This window comes from Danio aesculapii, chromosome 10 (genome assembly GCF_903798145.1).
Source record: "Danio aesculapii chromosome 10, fDanAes4.1, whole genome shotgun sequence".
NCBI classification, from domain to species: domain Eukaryota; kingdom Metazoa; phylum Chordata; class Actinopteri; order Cypriniformes; family Danionidae; genus Danio; species Danio aesculapii.
The window spans coordinates 741,492-760,762 of NC_079444.1; the positions used below are offsets into that span (position 1 = coordinate 741,492).

At 33.5% G+C, this 19,271-nt stretch overlaps 1 protein-coding gene across 1 annotated transcript; it reads left to right on the forward strand.

Moving 5' to 3' along the window:
- Positions 1-2,306: 2,306 nt before the first annotated feature.
- On the forward strand, positions 2,307-19,029 carry LOC130236463 (occludin-like). The gene is made up of 9 exons (XM_056467180.1): positions 2,307-2,415; positions 2,690-2,746; positions 5,454-6,102; positions 7,443-7,610; positions 11,847-11,971; positions 15,270-15,452; positions 15,621-15,792; positions 18,072-18,113; positions 18,243-19,029. Exons 2-9 carry the CDS (start codon positions 2,691-2,693, stop codon positions 18,339-18,341), a joined length of 1,494 nt encoding a protein of 497 aa, XP_056323155.1. The 5' UTR covers positions 2,307-2,415; position 2,690; the 3' UTR covers positions 18,342-19,029.
- Positions 19,030-19,271: the final 242 nt, after the last annotated feature.

Below are 19,271 nucleotides of genomic sequence, written 5' to 3' on the forward strand. Positions count from 1 at the left end.
CCTGAGTTAATGAATGTCTGTTTAATGGACACGAGTTATTTCAACACATCTCTAAACATAATAGTTTTAATAACTCATCTCTAATAACTGATTTATTTTCTCTTTGTCATGATGACAGTAAATAATATTAGACTAGATATTCTTCAAGACACTTCTATACAGCTTAAAGTGACATTTAAAGGCTTCACTAGGTTAATTAGGTTAACTAGGCAGGTTAGGGGAATTAGGCAAGTTATTGTATAATGATGGTTTGTTCTGTAGACATCAGTAAAAAAAATATTGCTTAAAGAGGCTAATAATAATGACCTTAAAATGGTGTTTAAAAATTATTTCAAAAAATATTATCAGACACACTGAAAATTTCCTTGCTCTGTTAAACATCATTTGGGAAATATTTGAAAAAGAAACAAAAATTCAAGGAAAGTTTAATAATGCTGATTTCAGCTTTATATATAACACATTTAGTTACATAAAAAAGTGACTTAATATAGTAATATATAATTTTTTTATAGTAACTACCCAATATACGCTCACCGGCCACTTTGTTAGGTACACCTGTCTAACTGCTTGTTAATGCAAATTTCTAATCAGCCAATCACATGGCAGCAACTCAATGCATTTAGGCATGTAGACATGGTCAAGATGATCTGCTGCAGTTCAAACTGAGCATCAGAATGGAGAAGAAAGGGGATTTAAGTGACTTTGAACGTGGCATGGTTGTTGGTGTCAGACGGGCTGCTCTGAGTATTTCAGAAACTGCTGATCTACTGGGATTTTCACGCACAACCATCTCTAGGGTTTACAGAGAATGGTCCGACAAAGAGGAAATATCCAGTGAGCGGCAGTTCTGTGGGCACAAATGCCTTGTTAATGTCAGAGGAGAATGGCCAGACTGGTTCCAGCTGATAGAAAGACAACAGTAACTCAAATAAGCACTCGTTACAACCGAGGTCTGCAGAAGAGCATCTCTGAACACACAACACGTCCAACCTTGAGGCGGATGGGCCACAGCAGCAGAAGACCACACCGGGTGCCGCTCCTGTCAGCTAAGAACAGGAAACTGAGGCTACAATTCACACAGGCTCACCAAAACTGGACAATAGAAGATTGGAGAAACGTTGCCTGGTCTGATGAGTCTCCATTTCTGCTGCACATTCGGATGGTCGGGTCAGAATTTGGCGTCGACAACACAAAAGCATGGATCCATCCTGCCTTGTATCAACAGTTCAGGCTGGTGGTGGTGGTGTAATGGTGTGGGGGATATTTTCTTGGCACACTTTGAGCTCATTAGGACCAATTGAGCATGGTGTCAACGCCACAGCCTACCTGAGTATTGTTGCTGACCATGTCCATCCCTTTAGGACCACAGTGTCTCCATCTTCTGATGGCTACTTCCAGCAGGATAACGCACCATATCATAAAGCGTGAATCATCTCAGACTGGTTTCTTGAACATGACAATGAGTTCACTGTACTCAAATGGCCTCCACAGTCACCAGTCCTCAATCCACCTTTGGCATGTGGTGGAACGGGAGATTCGCATCATGGAAACAAACTCCACACAAATGTCAACTGACCCAGCCAGCACTCGAACCAGCGTCCTTCGTGCTGTAAGGCTAAAATGCTAAACAACAAAGGAAACATTCAAGTCAAAATAAAATGATTTTGTCCCTAAATATCTAGCCTAACATGCTCGAGGGTCAAAGATATAGTTAAAAGGAAAATGTTTGTCACCATTTACTCACCTTCCAGTTGATTTTCTTATATATTTAATAAAATATATTATGTTTTATCCTCATTTCCGGTTTCCAAAATATTCTGTTCTTGATGAAAAAAGAAACTCAAAAAGAGTTAAAACCACTTGAGGGCGAGGAACAGGTGGATAAATGATCACTTTTGGGTGAACTATCACTTTAAATATTACAGTTTTAAACGTAGCTCTTTGTGTATAAGCACTGAGACAATGCAACAGAGGCCATATATAAGAAATGTGACCACACCTGTGTTAGCTTGCGTGTGTCTTATCACAAACTCATGCTGTAAAATACCTGCATCCCGATACCAGGTCATTCTCTCTCTCTCTCTCTCTCTCTCTCTCTCTCTCTCTCTCTCTCTCTCTCTCTGTCTGTGGCCGTCAATCAAAATCTTCTATGCTTTCTATCTAGAGAGCATTTACAGGCGCCTTTACCGTTTTTGAGAGAATACAATCGGTGCGTAAAAACTGTTCTCGCCCTTGCTCTCCAGGTAGGGAGCTAACTATGTAATGAGACGCCCTGTGTATGTTTATATATGCGTGGGTGCGTCTGCAAGTGCGTGTGGGCGGGGCTTAATCATCATAAGGGAAGGTTGTTTGTCTCACCTGAGCAGTGACACACACATTCACTAAAACAGGACGTGTTCACAGGTGTATCAACAGGTGAGATTAATATTACACTATATTGTCCACAAATTATCCACATTGTTTTCTGATCTACTGTCTTTCATTAAAAGATAATGACTGATCCATACTGTTATTAGAGATTTACCTCAGAAACAATTCAGTCTTTCTACCGCTCAATTGTTGAGTTTTACGTGGTAATGGTGACTTTAATTCTTAATAGCGACTAAGATTGTTAAAATAATGGATGTATGATATTATATTAAATTTTATAGCAACTTATATTCTGTTAATATACTTTTCTTTTCCTCAGAATGTCGTCGAAGCACAACGGGAGTCCTCCGCCCTATGATTATGGAGAAGAGAGATAGTAAGTTGAGTTTCACCTCAGTTTCCCTGTACTGTGTTATACTGCTTACTATATATATATATATATATATATATATATATATAAGCTGTTATATTTGTCTTTTAAGCTTGAATTACTTTACCAGACACAACTTTAACTAAATGTTTTCATATCATCGTTAAAGGGTGTAGTTCCCATAAACATATCTTATTATCGTTTGCCAAATGTAACATTTATTGATATTATCCAGCAAGCCTATCATTTGTTTGAAATGTTGGAAATGCTAATGTTTTATTTGTTTGGGTGGTTACCTAGTTAAATGGTTAGTTCACACTAAAATCAAATCTTTCATCATTTACTCATATCTTATATCAAATCTTTAGGAGTTTCTGTCTTCTGTTCAACACAAAAAGCCGGAAACCTGTAACCATTGACTTGCATGGTATTTGTTTGTCCTGTTATGGAAGTCAATGGTTACTAGTTTACAGCTTGTTTTTGTCAATATCTTTTGTGTTCCCTAATGAAAGAAACTCATAAAGTTTATAGCCACTTGAGGGAGAGTAAATAAGCATTTTTGGCAAGTCACCTTCTCACAGCTATTATCGAGGAAACATTCATGTTGCCGTCAAATTAAACGTTAAAAAGTTTTTTCCTCAAAATATATTAAATTGGTTTTGCTTGAAATTCAGAAAAAACTGCATTAAAAAAATGTATAAAAAGCAATTCCAGCGTTATGGATGTGACATTTGCTGTAAAAACTCAAAAACTCTGCATTATAGTTATGTAATTATGCAGAATTGTATTATTTGTAAAAATTGTTGACGTTTAGGTGATCTGATGGATCGTGTAGAAGTATAAAAATTGTTATCTTTAATGTTTTTAGGCATTATTAAATTATTAATCTTTTGAATATGCATAAGTTTTATGCACTTTCAACTTAGACAGGGGTGGGATTAAAAGCTGTTTTGATGCTTTTCTTTCTTGAGCCGTAAACAAAACAAAACCAAAATTGCAGAGTCAGTCGAACCGTAACTATGTAGACGGTTCAGATTGGGCTGTAGAGCAACTCTGAAAGACAATAACAGTCTGATTGTTCAGATCAAATCGCTTTAGTTTTGATTCGGCTCAAGATAAAAGCAAATGAATAACTAATATGAGAATACTTAGTGTATTTATAACATCTATATTTAAACACATTTTAAGTTATTGATGTAATAACCTTGGTTTTTCACAATGACTCACATTAATTCAGTTTTTTTAATGTGCTACTGGGCTGTGTATTTATTTCTTTTTCTGTATTAACTTTTGTTAATATATTTATTCTATGCTAAAACTAACAAACATTACACAGGCGTGACTGCAACCTACATATCCGGTGTATGATCTTTTATTCACGTGATAAATTCAGGATCTTTTGCATTATGTTTGTATTCAGAAATTGCACAGCATAGTTACTTTTGTTGTTGTAAAACATTTATTAAAATATTAATTGAAGACAACAGTATAGGCCTATATGTGAAATCATATAGTCAAAAAAAAAACATTAATAAAAACTGAGAAACAGCATAAGTTCTGTATTAGGAAATATAAACTGATCAGAAATGAAGGAAATCAATGTCAATGCTTAATGGATTATAAAGTATTTGATTGTTTTAGAACTAAATATGAGCAATTCCAGCGTCATGCATGACATCTGCAGTAAAAACTCACAACATAAATTCACATAGGAAGTATACGTTAACATTATATTGAGAAAACTGTTAACCACAGAGTTCTGGGACCAGAAAAATATCAATCCGTAAACATGTTTTATATTTTAAATAAGAAAATTAAACCTGCGTTATGGATGTGACCGAGTCTGAGTTTACAGTAATACAAGAAACTTTGTAGAAATTCTGTGAATTAAACTGCACAACCCAAAAGAAACGACGCTAATCAAGAGGATAAGAGTCGCCTCACTATAATAAAAAATAATTGTGTTTTATTTAACATTTTTTATGAGGAAAAAGCTTTGTCATGGATGTGACATCTCTCCGTAATAGATGTGACCGATGCGAAATTGCCACTTGTGTGACTTTGGTAAATCAAATAGAATGATGAACACAGTTTCCATAATTATATTTGATTTCTAGATAAAGGTCTGAGGTTCTGCACAGAATGACTGTATAATGACTGGAGTTTATAACCGTTTCACTTCACTTCAGGATGCATTAATACTGCTCTGTAGGCCTATTGGAGACTTTCTCAAATATTCCTAGCAAATCTAATAAATGTTGGAGACATACTGGTTACATAAACGCACTAAATCACACTTCAGCAGCGTTTATTTGAGAGCGCACAAGAAAATCTGCGCTTGAGCAGCGTGTATTTGGGGGCGCGCTAGAAGTTTTGTGCACGAACAGAGGAAATCGGCGCTCGTGCACAGAGATTCACATGCTCGTATTACATGAATATCGACTTGTAATACTGCGCTCGCGACATTTATCAATGAAATAACGCCACAAGTAGTTGGTAGATCTGTGTAAGAGGCCCAACAGAGTCTGCTTCTACAGCTGGAAAAAATCCTAGAGGAAACACTGCTGTACATGAATACTGCTCGACTTCCCAGAAAACCGTCAAATAGAGCTGTTCAAAGCGTTACCTTAACCAATAGACACTGTAAATAAGCTTTTGCAATGACTTTGGTAGAGAAACTGAACTCAAATCTTCCTCAATGTTTTCTCTTCAGTAACGTTGCTCCGCAGCCGGCGTACTCCTACTTTCCTGACGATGAGTTCCAGCATTTCTACCGCTGGACGTCTCCGCCGGGCATCATAAAGATCATGTGTGTACTATCCATCATCTTCTGCGTGGGCATCTTTGTCTGTGTGGCTTCCACTTTGGCCTGGGATACCAATGCAGGAGCTGCTGGATTCGGCACTAACGGAGGATCCTATGCAGGCAGCTCCTATGGCAGCTCCTATGGCAGCTTTGGGGGTACGGGCTACGGAATGGGCTCTGGATATGGGACAGGCTTTGGTTATGGAATTCTAGGCTCTCAGAACGACCCAAGGCAGGGGAAGGGCTTTATGATTGCCATGGCGATCATCACCTTCATCGCCCTGATGGTCATCTTCATCATGGTCATCTCGCACCAGAGAGTGTGCCAGGGCAGGAAGTTTTACCTGTCCGTCATCATTGTCAGCGCCCTCTTGGCATTCTTCATGTTCATCGCCACCATTGTGTACCTGGTGACGGTTTACCCTATGGCACAGACGTCCGGGTCGGTGCAGTTCAATCAAGTGTACGCCATGTGCGGCTCTTTCCAGAACTCTCAGATGTCCGGTGCGTTTGTCAACCAGTATCTGTACCATTACTGCGTGGTGGACCCTCAAGAGGTGAGCGCAGCACTGTAGTTGTGTTTGTGTTTTTTATTTTTATTTTTCCCCAGTTTTATTTTCAAATATATGTTAAAGAACAAAAATAGACATAATAGTATTAATAAGCCATAAAGCAAATAATAAAGACCAAAAGCAAACAAATTAAGCTCAATATCAGATAGCTAAAATAATAAAAAATATATATTAATGAATAAATATGTTATCTCTAATAATTAAATATTATAATAATAATAATAATAATGAAATATATATTAATGAATAAATATATTATCTCTAATAATTAAATATAATAATAATAATAATAATAATAATGAAATATATATTAATGAATAAATATATCATCTCTAATAATGAAGTTTAATAATAATAATAATAATAATAATAATAATAATAATAATGAAATATCTAAATGAATAAATATGTTATCTCTAATAATTAAATATAATAATAATAATAATAATAATAATAATAATAATAATAATAATGAAATATATATTAATGAATAAATATATTATCTCTAATAATTAAATATAATAATAATAATAATGAAATATATATTAATGAATAAATATATCATCTCTAATAATGAAGTTTAATAATAATAATAATAATAATAATAATAATGAAATATCTAAATGAATAAATATATTATTTCTAATAATTAAATATAATAATAATAATAATAATAATAATAATAATAATAATGAAATATATATTTATTAATAAATATATCCTCTCTAATAATCATATGGAATTAATAAATATATATTAAATATAGTAATATTAATAGTAGTAATAATAAAACATATTAATGAATAAATTATCACTAATAATTGTTTGGAATTAATAAATATATATTAAATATAATAATAATCGTCATCAATAATAATAATAATAATAAAATAAATACTAATGAATAAATATATAATCTCTAATAATCATATGGAATTAATAATGGAATTAATAATTACATTATTATTAATAATTACTTAATTACTTAATAATTAATAATTAATAATTACTTAATTAATAATTAATAAATATATATATACATACACACAGTTGAAGTCAGAATTATTTATGAAGTCAGAATTATTTATATTTATATATCAATATAAATAAATAAATTATCTCTAGTTGTTTTGAATTAATGATTATATATTAAATACAGGTGTGTGTGTGTGTGTGTGTGTGTGTGTGTGTGTGTGTGTGTGTGTGTGTGTGTAATAGACAAAACAAGAGTGATTGCCTAGATGAGACTCAAAGTTCTTATTAGTTAAATAATTAAAATGAATTCATTGCTCACTAATACTGATCTCTCTGTGTCCCTCATCCAGGCTATCGCTCTAGTTTTGGACTTTGTTGTCATCGCGGCTCTCATCATCATCATGGTCTTCGCCATTAAAACTCGTCAAAGAATCAACAATTATGGGAAGGACAACATCTTATGGCGCCGTGTAAAAGAAATCGATGACCAAAACTCACCGCAGGATGTGGAGGACTGGGTGAGTGCCGTATATTCTGTCTGTCTGTCTTTTTTTATCTGAAAGAAAAATAAATTGTATTATTTGCTAATTATAATCAATAAAAAACAAAGATAAAGAGAATTGTAAAAATTCTTTGAAGAATAATGATGATAATAATAATAATAATAATAATAATAATAATAATAATAATAATAATAATAATAATAAAAATAATAATAATGCATTTTACAAATTAAAATAAACCAATAAAATCATACGTTAAAAAGCAATTTTAAATATAATTAAGATATGAATATAAATAAATCTAAATTAAATGAATGTATTAATAATTTGAATTTAGAAAAGCTGTGGATATTTTTTGTATCTAAAAAATAAATTGTATTAATTGTTCATTAAAATCAATGAAACAAAAATAAAGAGAACTGCGTACATTTAATAATATTAATAATAATAATAATAATTTTAATTTGAGCAATTTATTATTATTAAGTGGTATAATCATGCATTAAAAAGCATTTTTAAAAATATAATTAATCTGAATATAAATAAATGCAAATTATTAACACATTTTTAAACTTGAATTTAGAAAAGTCGTGGAAAATGTTTGTATCTGAAAAAAAAAATTGTATTGTTCAAAAAATCAATGAAACAGAAATAAAGAGGACGGCATACATTTCATGAGTAATAATAATAAATAATGGTGGTTCATTCCGCTGTGGAGACCCCAGATTAATAAAGGGGCTGAGCCGAAATGAATGAATGAATAATAAATAATAAAATTAACATCAATATAAACATTAAAAAGCATTTATAAAAATATAATTAAAATCTCAATATAAATAAATAGAAATCAACACGTTTATTTATCTCGTATTTAGAAAAGCTGTGGATGTTTTTTGTACATGTAAGAAAAATAAAAATAAATGAAACCAAGATAACAATTCAATAATAATAATAATAATAATAAATTGCATTAATTAAAATTAATCAATATAATCATAAAAGTAGCTATTAATGTTATTAAATTAAATGTTTTAAACGTTATTAATCTGAAATTAAAATAAACTATCATTTAATGTTTAGTGAAAGAAAATTACAGTTAAATGACTTTAAAATGTAACGTTTTCCGAATCTTTATCTAGCTTTTTTATTCACAAACACAGTTAAAAATACATTTTACATGAGAAGAATTGAAGTATTTGTCATTCTCTGTAACTACCTGTGAAATTGAGTAGCTGTTTCTGAGCTGAAGAGTATTAAATAAATCAACTGTGAGAGATTTACATTGATGTATCTGTAAAAAATGCAAAAAAGTTTCTCATTTGCGTGTTTAAGCTCATTGTTAGACATCAGGCATCATTTGGGATATTAAGTTCTTTAAAAATCCCAAAACGAAAATACTTTTATCCTGAAACTCTGTCTTCCCATGTGCCTTTAAAGCACTGTAAGTTACTCCTGCATGCAGAGAGTTCATTCTGCTCAAGATGCAATAAATACGGGCTTCAGTTCTACACCCGTGCTTTTTTTCTGTTGTCAAACACACAAGTTAATTAACTTCCTCCTGTACTCATTGCTGAAACTTGTTTATCTGAGAGCAGTGGTCTGCTATTGAATATCATTGACTCGTGTGCTTTTTATTCTCATTAAGTGGAAAGACCAGTTTGTGTTAGTGCTGGAGATTGGGGGAGGGAAACGCTCGCTCAGTTGGTTTCTGGGTGTGGTTTGTTGTGACAGTTTCACTGGCATTCGTCTTGCTCGCAAAAACAAAACAGGCCACACGTTTACTCGGTCAAATATGCAGGCTTTTCTCACCATTATACTGGCATATACGGTTGAAGTCTGAATTTTTAGCCCTCCTGTATTTATTTTTGTCCCCAATTTTTGTTTAACAGCGTTTAACACGTTTCTAATCATAATAGTGTTAATAACTCATCTCTAATACCTGATTTATTTTCTCTCTGTCATGATGACAGTAAATAATATTAGACTAGATATTCATCAGGATACTAGTATTCAGCTTAAAGTGACATTTAAACAGGGTGTCTGTGGGGTCTTAATGTCTTAAATTTCAAAAAAAGAAATCTTTTATGTCTTAAGTCTTAAATTAGGGGTGGCGCAGTGGGTAGCACAATCGCCTCACAGCAAGAAGGTCGCTGGTTCGAGCCCCTTTTCTCAGTTGGCATTTCTGCTTGGAGTTTGCATGTTCTCTCCGTGTTGGTGTGGATTTCCTCCGGGTGCTCCGGTTTCCCCGACAGTCCACAAGCATGGTATAGCTGAATTGGGTAAGCTAAATTGTCCATGTGTGTGAAACTGGTTGTTTTCCAGTACTGGGTTGCAGCTGGAAGGGCATCCACTATGTAAAACATATGCTGGATGAGTAGGCGGTTCATTCCGCTGTAGTGACCCCTGATTAATAAAGCGACTAAGCCAAAAGAAAAATGAATGAAGTCTTAAATTGACTGATATGGTTTTGTAGGTCTTAAATGGATTAAAACTGGTCTTAGTTTTCCTTGTAAAGCTACCCAATCAGCCAGCCGTTTAACAAAAATAGCATTTATTACCAGTATGGTTTAATTACCTTCCTTACACTCATACAATAACATTTGGTTAAAAGTTCTCCATGTATTTATGCGTAAATGTATGGTGTGCATTTAGTTTTAGTCTTTTTTTTTTTTAAGTGAAGTTATGCTAATAAACAGATATATGTTTATAACTAGAGTTTGCTTGTTTTCGACACTATTTAAAATGTGGCTAAGAAAGAAGTAAATTTAAAATTTTAATTGGGCAAGTAAAGAAATCTAATTGATTTCCCCTGTTTAAGTCTGAAATTTAATTCATTAGGGTCTTTAAAAGGTCTTAAATTTGACTTGTTTAAACATGCAGAAACCCTGTTAAAAGTGTAAGCAGGTTAACTAGGTAGGTTAGGGTAATTAGACAAGTTATTGTATTACGTTTGTTTGTTCTGTAGACTATCGAAAATTATATTGCTTAAGGGGGCTAATAATATTGACCTTAAAATGGGTTTAAAAAATTAAAAACTGCTTTTATTCTAGCTGAAATAAAACAAATAAGACTTTCTCCAGAAGAAAATATATTACAGGAAATACTGTGAAAATTTCTCTGCTCTGTTAAACATCATTTGGGAAATATTGGAAAAAGAAACACAAAATTCACAATAATTCTGACTTTAACTGCATGTTTTCTTATTATTCCAGTTTTTTTATCTGCTTTTGGTTTACATCTGAATGTCGAATCTGGAGACGACAGATTGAGTTTAGTATATTGTTGTGTTTGTTGTATCCTGTTCAATACATGATCATCTGGTCACTGCAAAACTGGTTCAACTAGAAAGACAGACCTTTGTGAAGCAAAGATGTGCTCTTTCGTTTCAGCGTTTGTTCTTTCTCTTATGAAGGAAATAGCCAGATATAATGTCGAACCGCAGAAGTCTTTTTGAGATGTTCTTCTGTTGTATTTGTTGACTGCTTCAGGATAGACGGGTCGAAACATGTCTGCCGTTTGCACCTTGCAGCAAAGAATTCGTCAACTCTTCACAAAAACGCTCAAGAAATGTTAACCTTCCCCAGCCTTGCACATGTTTTAGTCCTGTGCTGAGCTCAGAAATTTCTGGAGCACCTTTTTTTTTAGATGATTTAAAATGATTCCTAATTTGTTTAAAGGAGAGCTATTATGCGAAAATCTCTTTCATAAGGGGTTGTGTGGGAACAGTGTGAATTTAAGCAGATACTAAAGGTAAAAATCTTAATAAAATCAGTCTCCTGAAATGCTTTGATTGACGTTCTCCCTTTGTACGTGTCGTCAGATGGGGAAAGCCCCGCCCATTAGTGCTGATCTGTCCCTCATTAGCATAGACAGCCCTGAATGAGAAGCAGCCGTCTGCCATTAAAGTTTACACACTGTACCTGCTGAAGAAAATGTCAGCGACTAAGAAGATTATAAATGTAGAGATTTATCATGCATTTTAACTGGTTAGGGTTAGGCCTGAGCCACTGTTGACATGTTCAGTTCAACAGATAACGTTAGTCCTATTATTGATTTTGACACTATGCTGACACACAGGCATTTGAAGCTCCGCCCTCTATTGAAAAAAAAGCACAACCTCGTTGGAATTTATGTTATAACACATTATTTCTGTGGTGTTTTGAGCTGAAACTTCACATCAGACTTCACGCAGACTAACTCCTATCTCCAGCATTAACCTTTGTTGATGCTCCCTCTCTCTGTTTTTCTCAGGTAAATAATGTGAATGGAGCCCCTGATGGTCTGCTGGCTGACTATCCTGTCAAGTTTGGCTCCAGAAACGATCTGGATGACAACAGCACAAGTTACGATAAACCTCCACCCAGTGAAAGTCCCGTGTGAGTAAAGCTTTATTTTTGCCATTTTTAAAGCGTGTACATTTCTAAATGCATCTCCGCTTATCTGTTGGTATGTTCAGTAAGAGACTTCCTTTTAACCTTTATTTTATCTGGCATTTACTATATTTTGCTATTATGTTGCTGTTATTCACACCAGACGCAGGTGAAGCATCAATCGCGAGTGATTTACATGTTAAGTCAATGCAAAGACGTGAATAGACATCCTGTGTCACAATGTGTGCGAATGAGTCCGCGCGAGTGACGCGATTCTCACCAATCGAGAGTTTTGCACGTCTGACGCACTTACCGCGCGATTCGCTCGAGTTGGAAATTCTGAACTTCAGCGGAGATTCGCGCTACATTAACCAATCAGAAGCTTGCTCTAGTTTGGGCGTGATTATGGCCTGTTGCCTGTTGTTGGTGTCTCAAAGGGAAATCCTCCTGTTCGGCTCAGTGTGAAGCAGCGCTGAAAGCTCCGTCATCCAGGTAGAGTTTCTGGAGGAATATATGAACCCTCAGAGCTGAAATCAGGAACTAATGGATTCAGACATGGCACCAAACTGTCTTTCAGCCTTCCGTAAGCACATAAACAGCTACTCTTTCAATAAAATCCATGTTAGCCATTTAACACCGAAACTAGAGTCCTGGCTATGAATCCGCATTTATTGTGATGTGAATTTGACGCACAGATGAAGCGGATTTGACGTGCGAATGAGGTGAGTCAACTCAACGTTCACTGGTCTATTTACATGCGAATAGCGGGATTTATTCGCTCATGCTGTGTCTGGTGTGAACACAGCATTTAAAATCTTCATTCGGCTTAAAAGGACTTTGAGCAGAAAACATTACATTAATAGTCATGATGGTATTGAATGTACTGAAAAAAACATGAATATTTTCTTTAGCGTTATTTTATTTTCCAAAACTAATGTTTAAATGAACATGGATTTCTAATATTAGAACCTATATCTAATAGGAAGAAATGTAGTGTTCTCTTGTGATTAAAACTGAACAAGATTAAGAGACATAAATCAAAACAAATGCCTATTAAGGGTGTATGACAAGACATTTTTTCATATTTTAAATTTAGTCGATTTCTCTAAGCCAGGGGTCTTAAACTCCAGGCCTGCGGGCCAACTGGCGTCACGAGATTCGGCCCCCAAAACATATGTTTTTGAATCACTATCGTTATTATGCTGTCGCGTATAGCCACTTGTGGTTTAGACACTGATGTGTATGATGCTGTATTTCAGTTTTACCATTGTGTTTTTCCTCAGCGTGCGGTCGAGAGTAACACGCATGCATTTGATTTCTGTGGCTGAAAGTTCTCTATTTTTACTAAAGCGCTATTTTTGTAAATATTCAAGGGTCATTTGATTATGAACAGTTTTATACCACCTGTATTCTGTTTAACAAACTCTTTTTTCCATTGCTTACACCATATACTGGTGGTGTAACAGATATGCAGATTTTGCTATTACTTGATTCAGATGGTTTAATAGATTTTCCCTTATATGCGTATTGAGATTTCTGTGAACACCATGTACATTTTACTGCTGGATGAATTGAACATGTTAAAGTAAATGTGGATATATACTTACTTTCCCCTCTTTGCTGAAGTTTTACAAAAAAAAGAAAGATACTAAGAAGAACAATTGGCAGTGAAGTCAGTGAAGTTACCCAAATTGTCTGCTGTTCTTGCGCTCTCTGCTAAACTTTTGGTGAAGCAACAATTGGTCAGGACAGAATAATAATATTTATTATTATAATTATTATGACTATTTAAATGTCAAAATGCTAATTAAATGAGCCGTAGATATATTTCAGCAGCTGATTCGCATGACCACTGGTGATAGGTAATGCTGGACATGTATACATCAGGTCTGTATGTGTAAGGGGCTAATGAAACCTTCAGCCAGGTATGTGTGGTGGATTTTTGTGTTTGTTTGTAGTGCTGTGAGTGTAAAAATGTATTAGCGGTCTTAAAAAGGTGCAAAAATCAACATATTACACTCCCAGAATCAGCCCTGTCTCTGACTTCATAAGCGTTTGGCAGATGAAGAGCTGTAAAACAATCATGCGTGAATCTGTCACACATTAACGAAACTAAACACAACCTAAATCTATTAAAGGCTTCAAGTTACCCTGAAGGAATGAAATGAAAGCAGACGGCATTAACAGAGCAGGTGCTGCAGCAGGGATAAATGAAGACTGCTCTGACATCACACCTGATTAAGAGGAAGCTTTCTCATTCTTTCACTTCCTGCTTTCACCGTTCCTCTCACATCTGCTTCAGTTGTGGATCTGTTTTAGGTGGCGTTTACACTGCAGATCCTGATGGTCAATTCTGATTTTGTGACTGTTTCCAACTTTTTATTTTAATTTAATTAATTTTTTTATGACCAGCTCACATCATCTTTTAAAAGGGACTCTTATCTGATTGTCTGCGTTTACACAGCACACGGCAGAGCTGCAATGACCAGGAAATAAAGAGAGCGGGCACTGACGGACAGCTGATAATAAGAGCGCCGTTTTCTCCGTTCCTGTACGCTGTAAAAAATGGCCGTGATTTCATTCACTTTAAATTGGTGACGTCAGGCGTTGCCGAACTGCATTGTGGATCCGTCGGCGCCACTTCAGAGGCGTTGCTCGCTTCAAAAAATGGGACTTGCTCAATTTTTCAAGCTCCGATGGAAGCGTCAGCCAATCAGATTGCTGTATGCAAATACACCAGCTCAGACAGTGGCCTATTGCTAATTTAATTGGCTGACGCTGCTATGACGATCGCGTCAGCCCCAACGTCAGACACTCCCTCTGTCAAGCATTGACGCTGAAGCGCCGTGTGAATGGGGCGTTAGGACTTATGCGGTCTCTGTCGCCATCTTGTGGCGGAACGTCAACCATCACTTCATTATTTGTCAAGCTATAGAGTGTCCTCTGCTTGTTGCTGTATGTGGGCGGAGTAAAAAGGGTGAAGAGGCTGGATGAGTGCTGTTTGCAGAATATTGTACGGCTACCAGCCAATCAGATTGAAGAACCAGACAGTAGTGAGGTTTTGAAAATAAAATCATTCATTATTTAAGCTTTTACAAGTTTCAGTAGGCAACAAATATGCTTTATTTTATTGTTTTGAATCATAATAATAATAATAATAATAATAGAGTTTTGTGCTACTGCAGTAATTAGAGATCCCTCCATGTTCGATACTGTATGTCGGTCCGGCTCATGTAAGACCCAAATATGTAATGATGATTGACTTATGTGTTTGTGTAACACTGCTGATGTTTGTGTTGTTCAGGGAGATTCAGAAGGAGCTGCCCGTCCGTAATTCCGTCCCCATGAGCAGCGGCTCTGAGATGAACAGCTCTGTAGGTCGTCCCAAGAAGAGGCGTGCTGGACGTCCACGCACCGCTGACGGTCGCGATTACGACGCGGACTATGCTTCTTCAGGAGACGAGCTGGACGATGAGGACTTCTTCAGGTTGGTGAAACTGATGAAATCAACAGGGGTCTAATTTATGAAATGAGTGTAATTTTCACACGAAGTTGAGCACCAGTTGTGCTTTCCCATCATATAGTTCAGCCCTAGTGTGACGCACGGTGTGGTTCCAGATGTGATGGCTGTCCTTTTGATTTTGTTTTTTCCCAGTGAATTTCCTCCCATTGTGAATACTCAAGAGAGAGACGATTACAAACACCTCTTTGACCAAGACCACCAAGAGTACAAGGACCTGCAGGCGGAGATGGACCAGATCAACAGGCGTCTGGCGGAGGTGGACAGAGAACTGGACGGCCTCCAGGAGGGAAGCCCGCAGTTCCTGGTAGGATAAAACACTTCAGCATTCATATCCATTTACATGAACACAGCACTGGAATATGCTTTATTTTACTAGTGTTATTCAGTGGTTATATTTAAATAGAATTTTATAATAATTATTATTATTACAATTATTATCAGTACATATAATAATAATAATAATAATAATAATAATAATAATAGATATTAATTAGATATTAAGAGAATAATATTGATTATGATAATAATCAAAATAATAATTTATTATTATAAATAATAATAATAGTAATAATAATAATAATAAATATTCAATATTCAGATATTTAAATATTACAAATATAAAGATAAGTTAAGTTGTCAATATTATATTTTTATCAATATAAATTTTACAATATATTTGTATCAATATTAAGTCAATATTACAGTTTTCGTCAATATTAATTTTATCAATATGAAATTGTCAAGTTTCATCTTATTACTGAAAACATGCTGTAAAACAATTCATATTACCATTAATCTTATTTATTATTATTATTATTATTATTATTTCAATATTAAACATTATTTATACTATCACACATTTATTATGATGTGTCCATTTTAAAATATAAATATTACATTTATTATTATTAGTAGTAGTAGTAGTAGTAGTATATAATTTTAAAAGTAATAATATTGATGATGAGCATGAAGATACTCCTAATAATGTTAACAATGATTTATTTCAGATTTCTTTATTAGCAAAAATATGTAATTGTTCAAATGTTAATTTAAATTCAAAATATAAAAGAAAAGATTTAGTTAAAAATATACTGTAAAACTATAGTCATACTGCCATTATTCATATATTTAGTAGTATTTTATTAATATAATTCATTTATTTATTAATTTTTTTGTCATAAGTTTTATTTAAGAAAATTCTCTCTTTACATATTTTGTCCACATATAACAAAGTAAAAACAATATAAAAAAACCATAATAATAATAATAAATAAAATTAAAAACACCCACAATGATTATTATTAATATTATTATTAATATTTCAGTAGTGACTGTTTATACTAGCTCTCATTTTAATTATAAGTATAAATTTTACATTTATAATCGTAATAATAATAATAATAATAATAATAATAATAATATTTATTATTATTATTGTTGTTGTTGTTGTTGTTGTTGTTGTTGTTATAAAAATAATTGTATTTTATTACTAGTTTTCTTTTATCATTATTATTAAAAACTAGTAATATTGATGATGGATGATGATGATAATAACAACAATAATAATAATAATAATGTTAGCATAAAGTACAATTAAAATTAATTGTGCAAATGTAAAAGTGAAATGTCGATAAATTAAATATAATATTTTCATTTATAAATGGATATAGTTTTCAGTGGTATATATTATTTATACTATTTAATAATTACTATTATTATTTTAATCCATTTTAATATGATGTGTCCATTGTAAAAATAATAGTATTCATAATAATAATAATAATATTAATAATAATGTTAGCATAAAGTTAGTACAATTGTGTAAATGTAAAAATTATGTTAATATAAATTCTAAATATAATACAAAAGATTTAGTTTCTTGTATGAAGTTGTCAATATTCAAGTATCAACTTATTACTGAAAATATACTGTAAAACAATCTTCATATTAACATTCATTTTATATTGCAGTATTATTATTATTATTGTTATATTTAAACAGGCTTTTATTATTATTACAATTATTATCATTAAATGTTGTTGTTGTTGTTGTTGTTGTTGTTGTTGTTATTATTATTATTATTATTATAATATTAGTATTCTTAAGTTTTAATCATATTTATAATAACAATAATAATCATTACTATATGATGATTATTATTAATATTAATAATAATAATGTTAGCATATAGTATTAATTGTGCAAATATAAAAATGTCAATATATTTTCTAAATATAATATAAAAGTCTTAATACTGAACATATTCTATAAAAACTATTTTCATATCTGACTTTACTAGGACTGCTATGTTAAGCTGCTTTGACCCGATCTACAATTTAAAATAAACATTTTCATATTACCATTAATCATATATTTACTATTATTATAATTATTATTGATATTATTATTTCTACTATGGCAGGTTTTAATATGAGGTGACCCGAGTGTTAAATGTAAGAGTTAAAGTCTGAGATTCAGAGTGACATTAGAGATTGACCCAGTTGTTTGCCTTCTGTTGGTGTTTTTAGTAAATAATTAACGTTAGCATGTGAAAAGCTGACTCTAATCATTCTCTTGTAACAGGACGCCATGGACGAGTACAACGCGATCCAAGACCAAAAGAGGGTGAGCAGACTTTCACACACAACTGTTTGTATTAAAACACAATTGTATAGTTGTGTTGTGAAGTAAAGAAACCGTATGGGAAACATCGTCAATGCACTGTGATGCATTTAATATCATAACTCTCTGCAGAGCGGCGATTACAAGCAGAAGAAGAAGCGGTGCAAATACCTGAAGGCCAAACTCAACCACATCAAGAAGATGGTCAGCGATTACGACCGCAGATCCTGAAGGTCAGAGACGGACAGTATTGAGAGCGCTCCTGTCCAGGCCTGAGTGCCTTCATGGACATTTACTATTCAGATGTGTGTTGATCGTTGCAGTATCTTCATCGAATCCTCCTTTAGACTATATTAAGATGCTTCGTTATTGTTCTTAATGTGCCTCATTAGCTGTTACAGTCGTTTCAGTTTAGTGTTTGTCTGTTTTTTAGATATAGATATAGATATTAAGTGGTTTCTTAATGGGTACCGTGACCGTGCCAAATCATTTTAAATGTTGGGGTGTTTTGAAATCTCGATGTTAATCGTGTTGGTCGTAAATTAAGCAGTGATTGGTTACAGCTCGTCTTTTAAACTGTATTTATGTCGACTTTTTGACATGCTGGTATGTAAATATGTAAATTAAACCTTTTGATTTGTCCTTTCGTTCGCTTCAATGAAATCATTTTTTATTGCCGTCATATAACTATAAGCGTTTACCAGCATGTTAAGAGTGTGTGTTTATTAGAAGTGTCGCATAAATCAACGACGTCTTATTAATAGTAGTTTCTTTTAGTAATGAACTTTAAATTTTAGCAACAACAACTGCAGTGGACGGCATGTCGGAGTGGACAAGTGTCTTTTTATTACTATATTTAGTTTGTTAATGTCTTGATGCTTCAAATTCTGTCACTTTTATAATAAAAACGTTAACTATAGTGGCGTCTGCGTTTCAATTCTGGAGTTTCACTCAATTTCAGTTCAGCGGATCACTAGTTTCCGGATCTGTGTGGGATGCAAAGGTGACCCCCATGTCTAATGATTGGGTCGGGTTTTGAATATACGAATATAAATCACGTCTGAAAATAAAACACTAGAATGTAATAACTGATATTATCACTAATACAGTCAATTTAGTCAACAGCATTCTGCTTTGTAGACTATACAGCCTTATTCAGAA

Excerpts from the sequence above, each read along its gene's own strand:
- LOC130236463 (XM_056467180.1), top strand. The coding sequence starts at position 2,691 with ATGTCGTCGAAGCACAACGGGAGTCCTCCGCCCTATGATTATGGAGAA. Across the intron at positions 11,972-15,269 it reads CCACCCAGTGAAAGTCCCGT|GGAGATTCAGAAGGAGCTGC; the intron begins GTGAGTAAAGCT and ends TGTGTTGTTCAG. Across the intron at positions 15,453-15,620 it reads GACGATGAGGACTTCTTCAG|TGAATTTCCTCCCATTGTGA; the intron begins GTTGGTGAAACT and ends GTTTTTTCCCAG.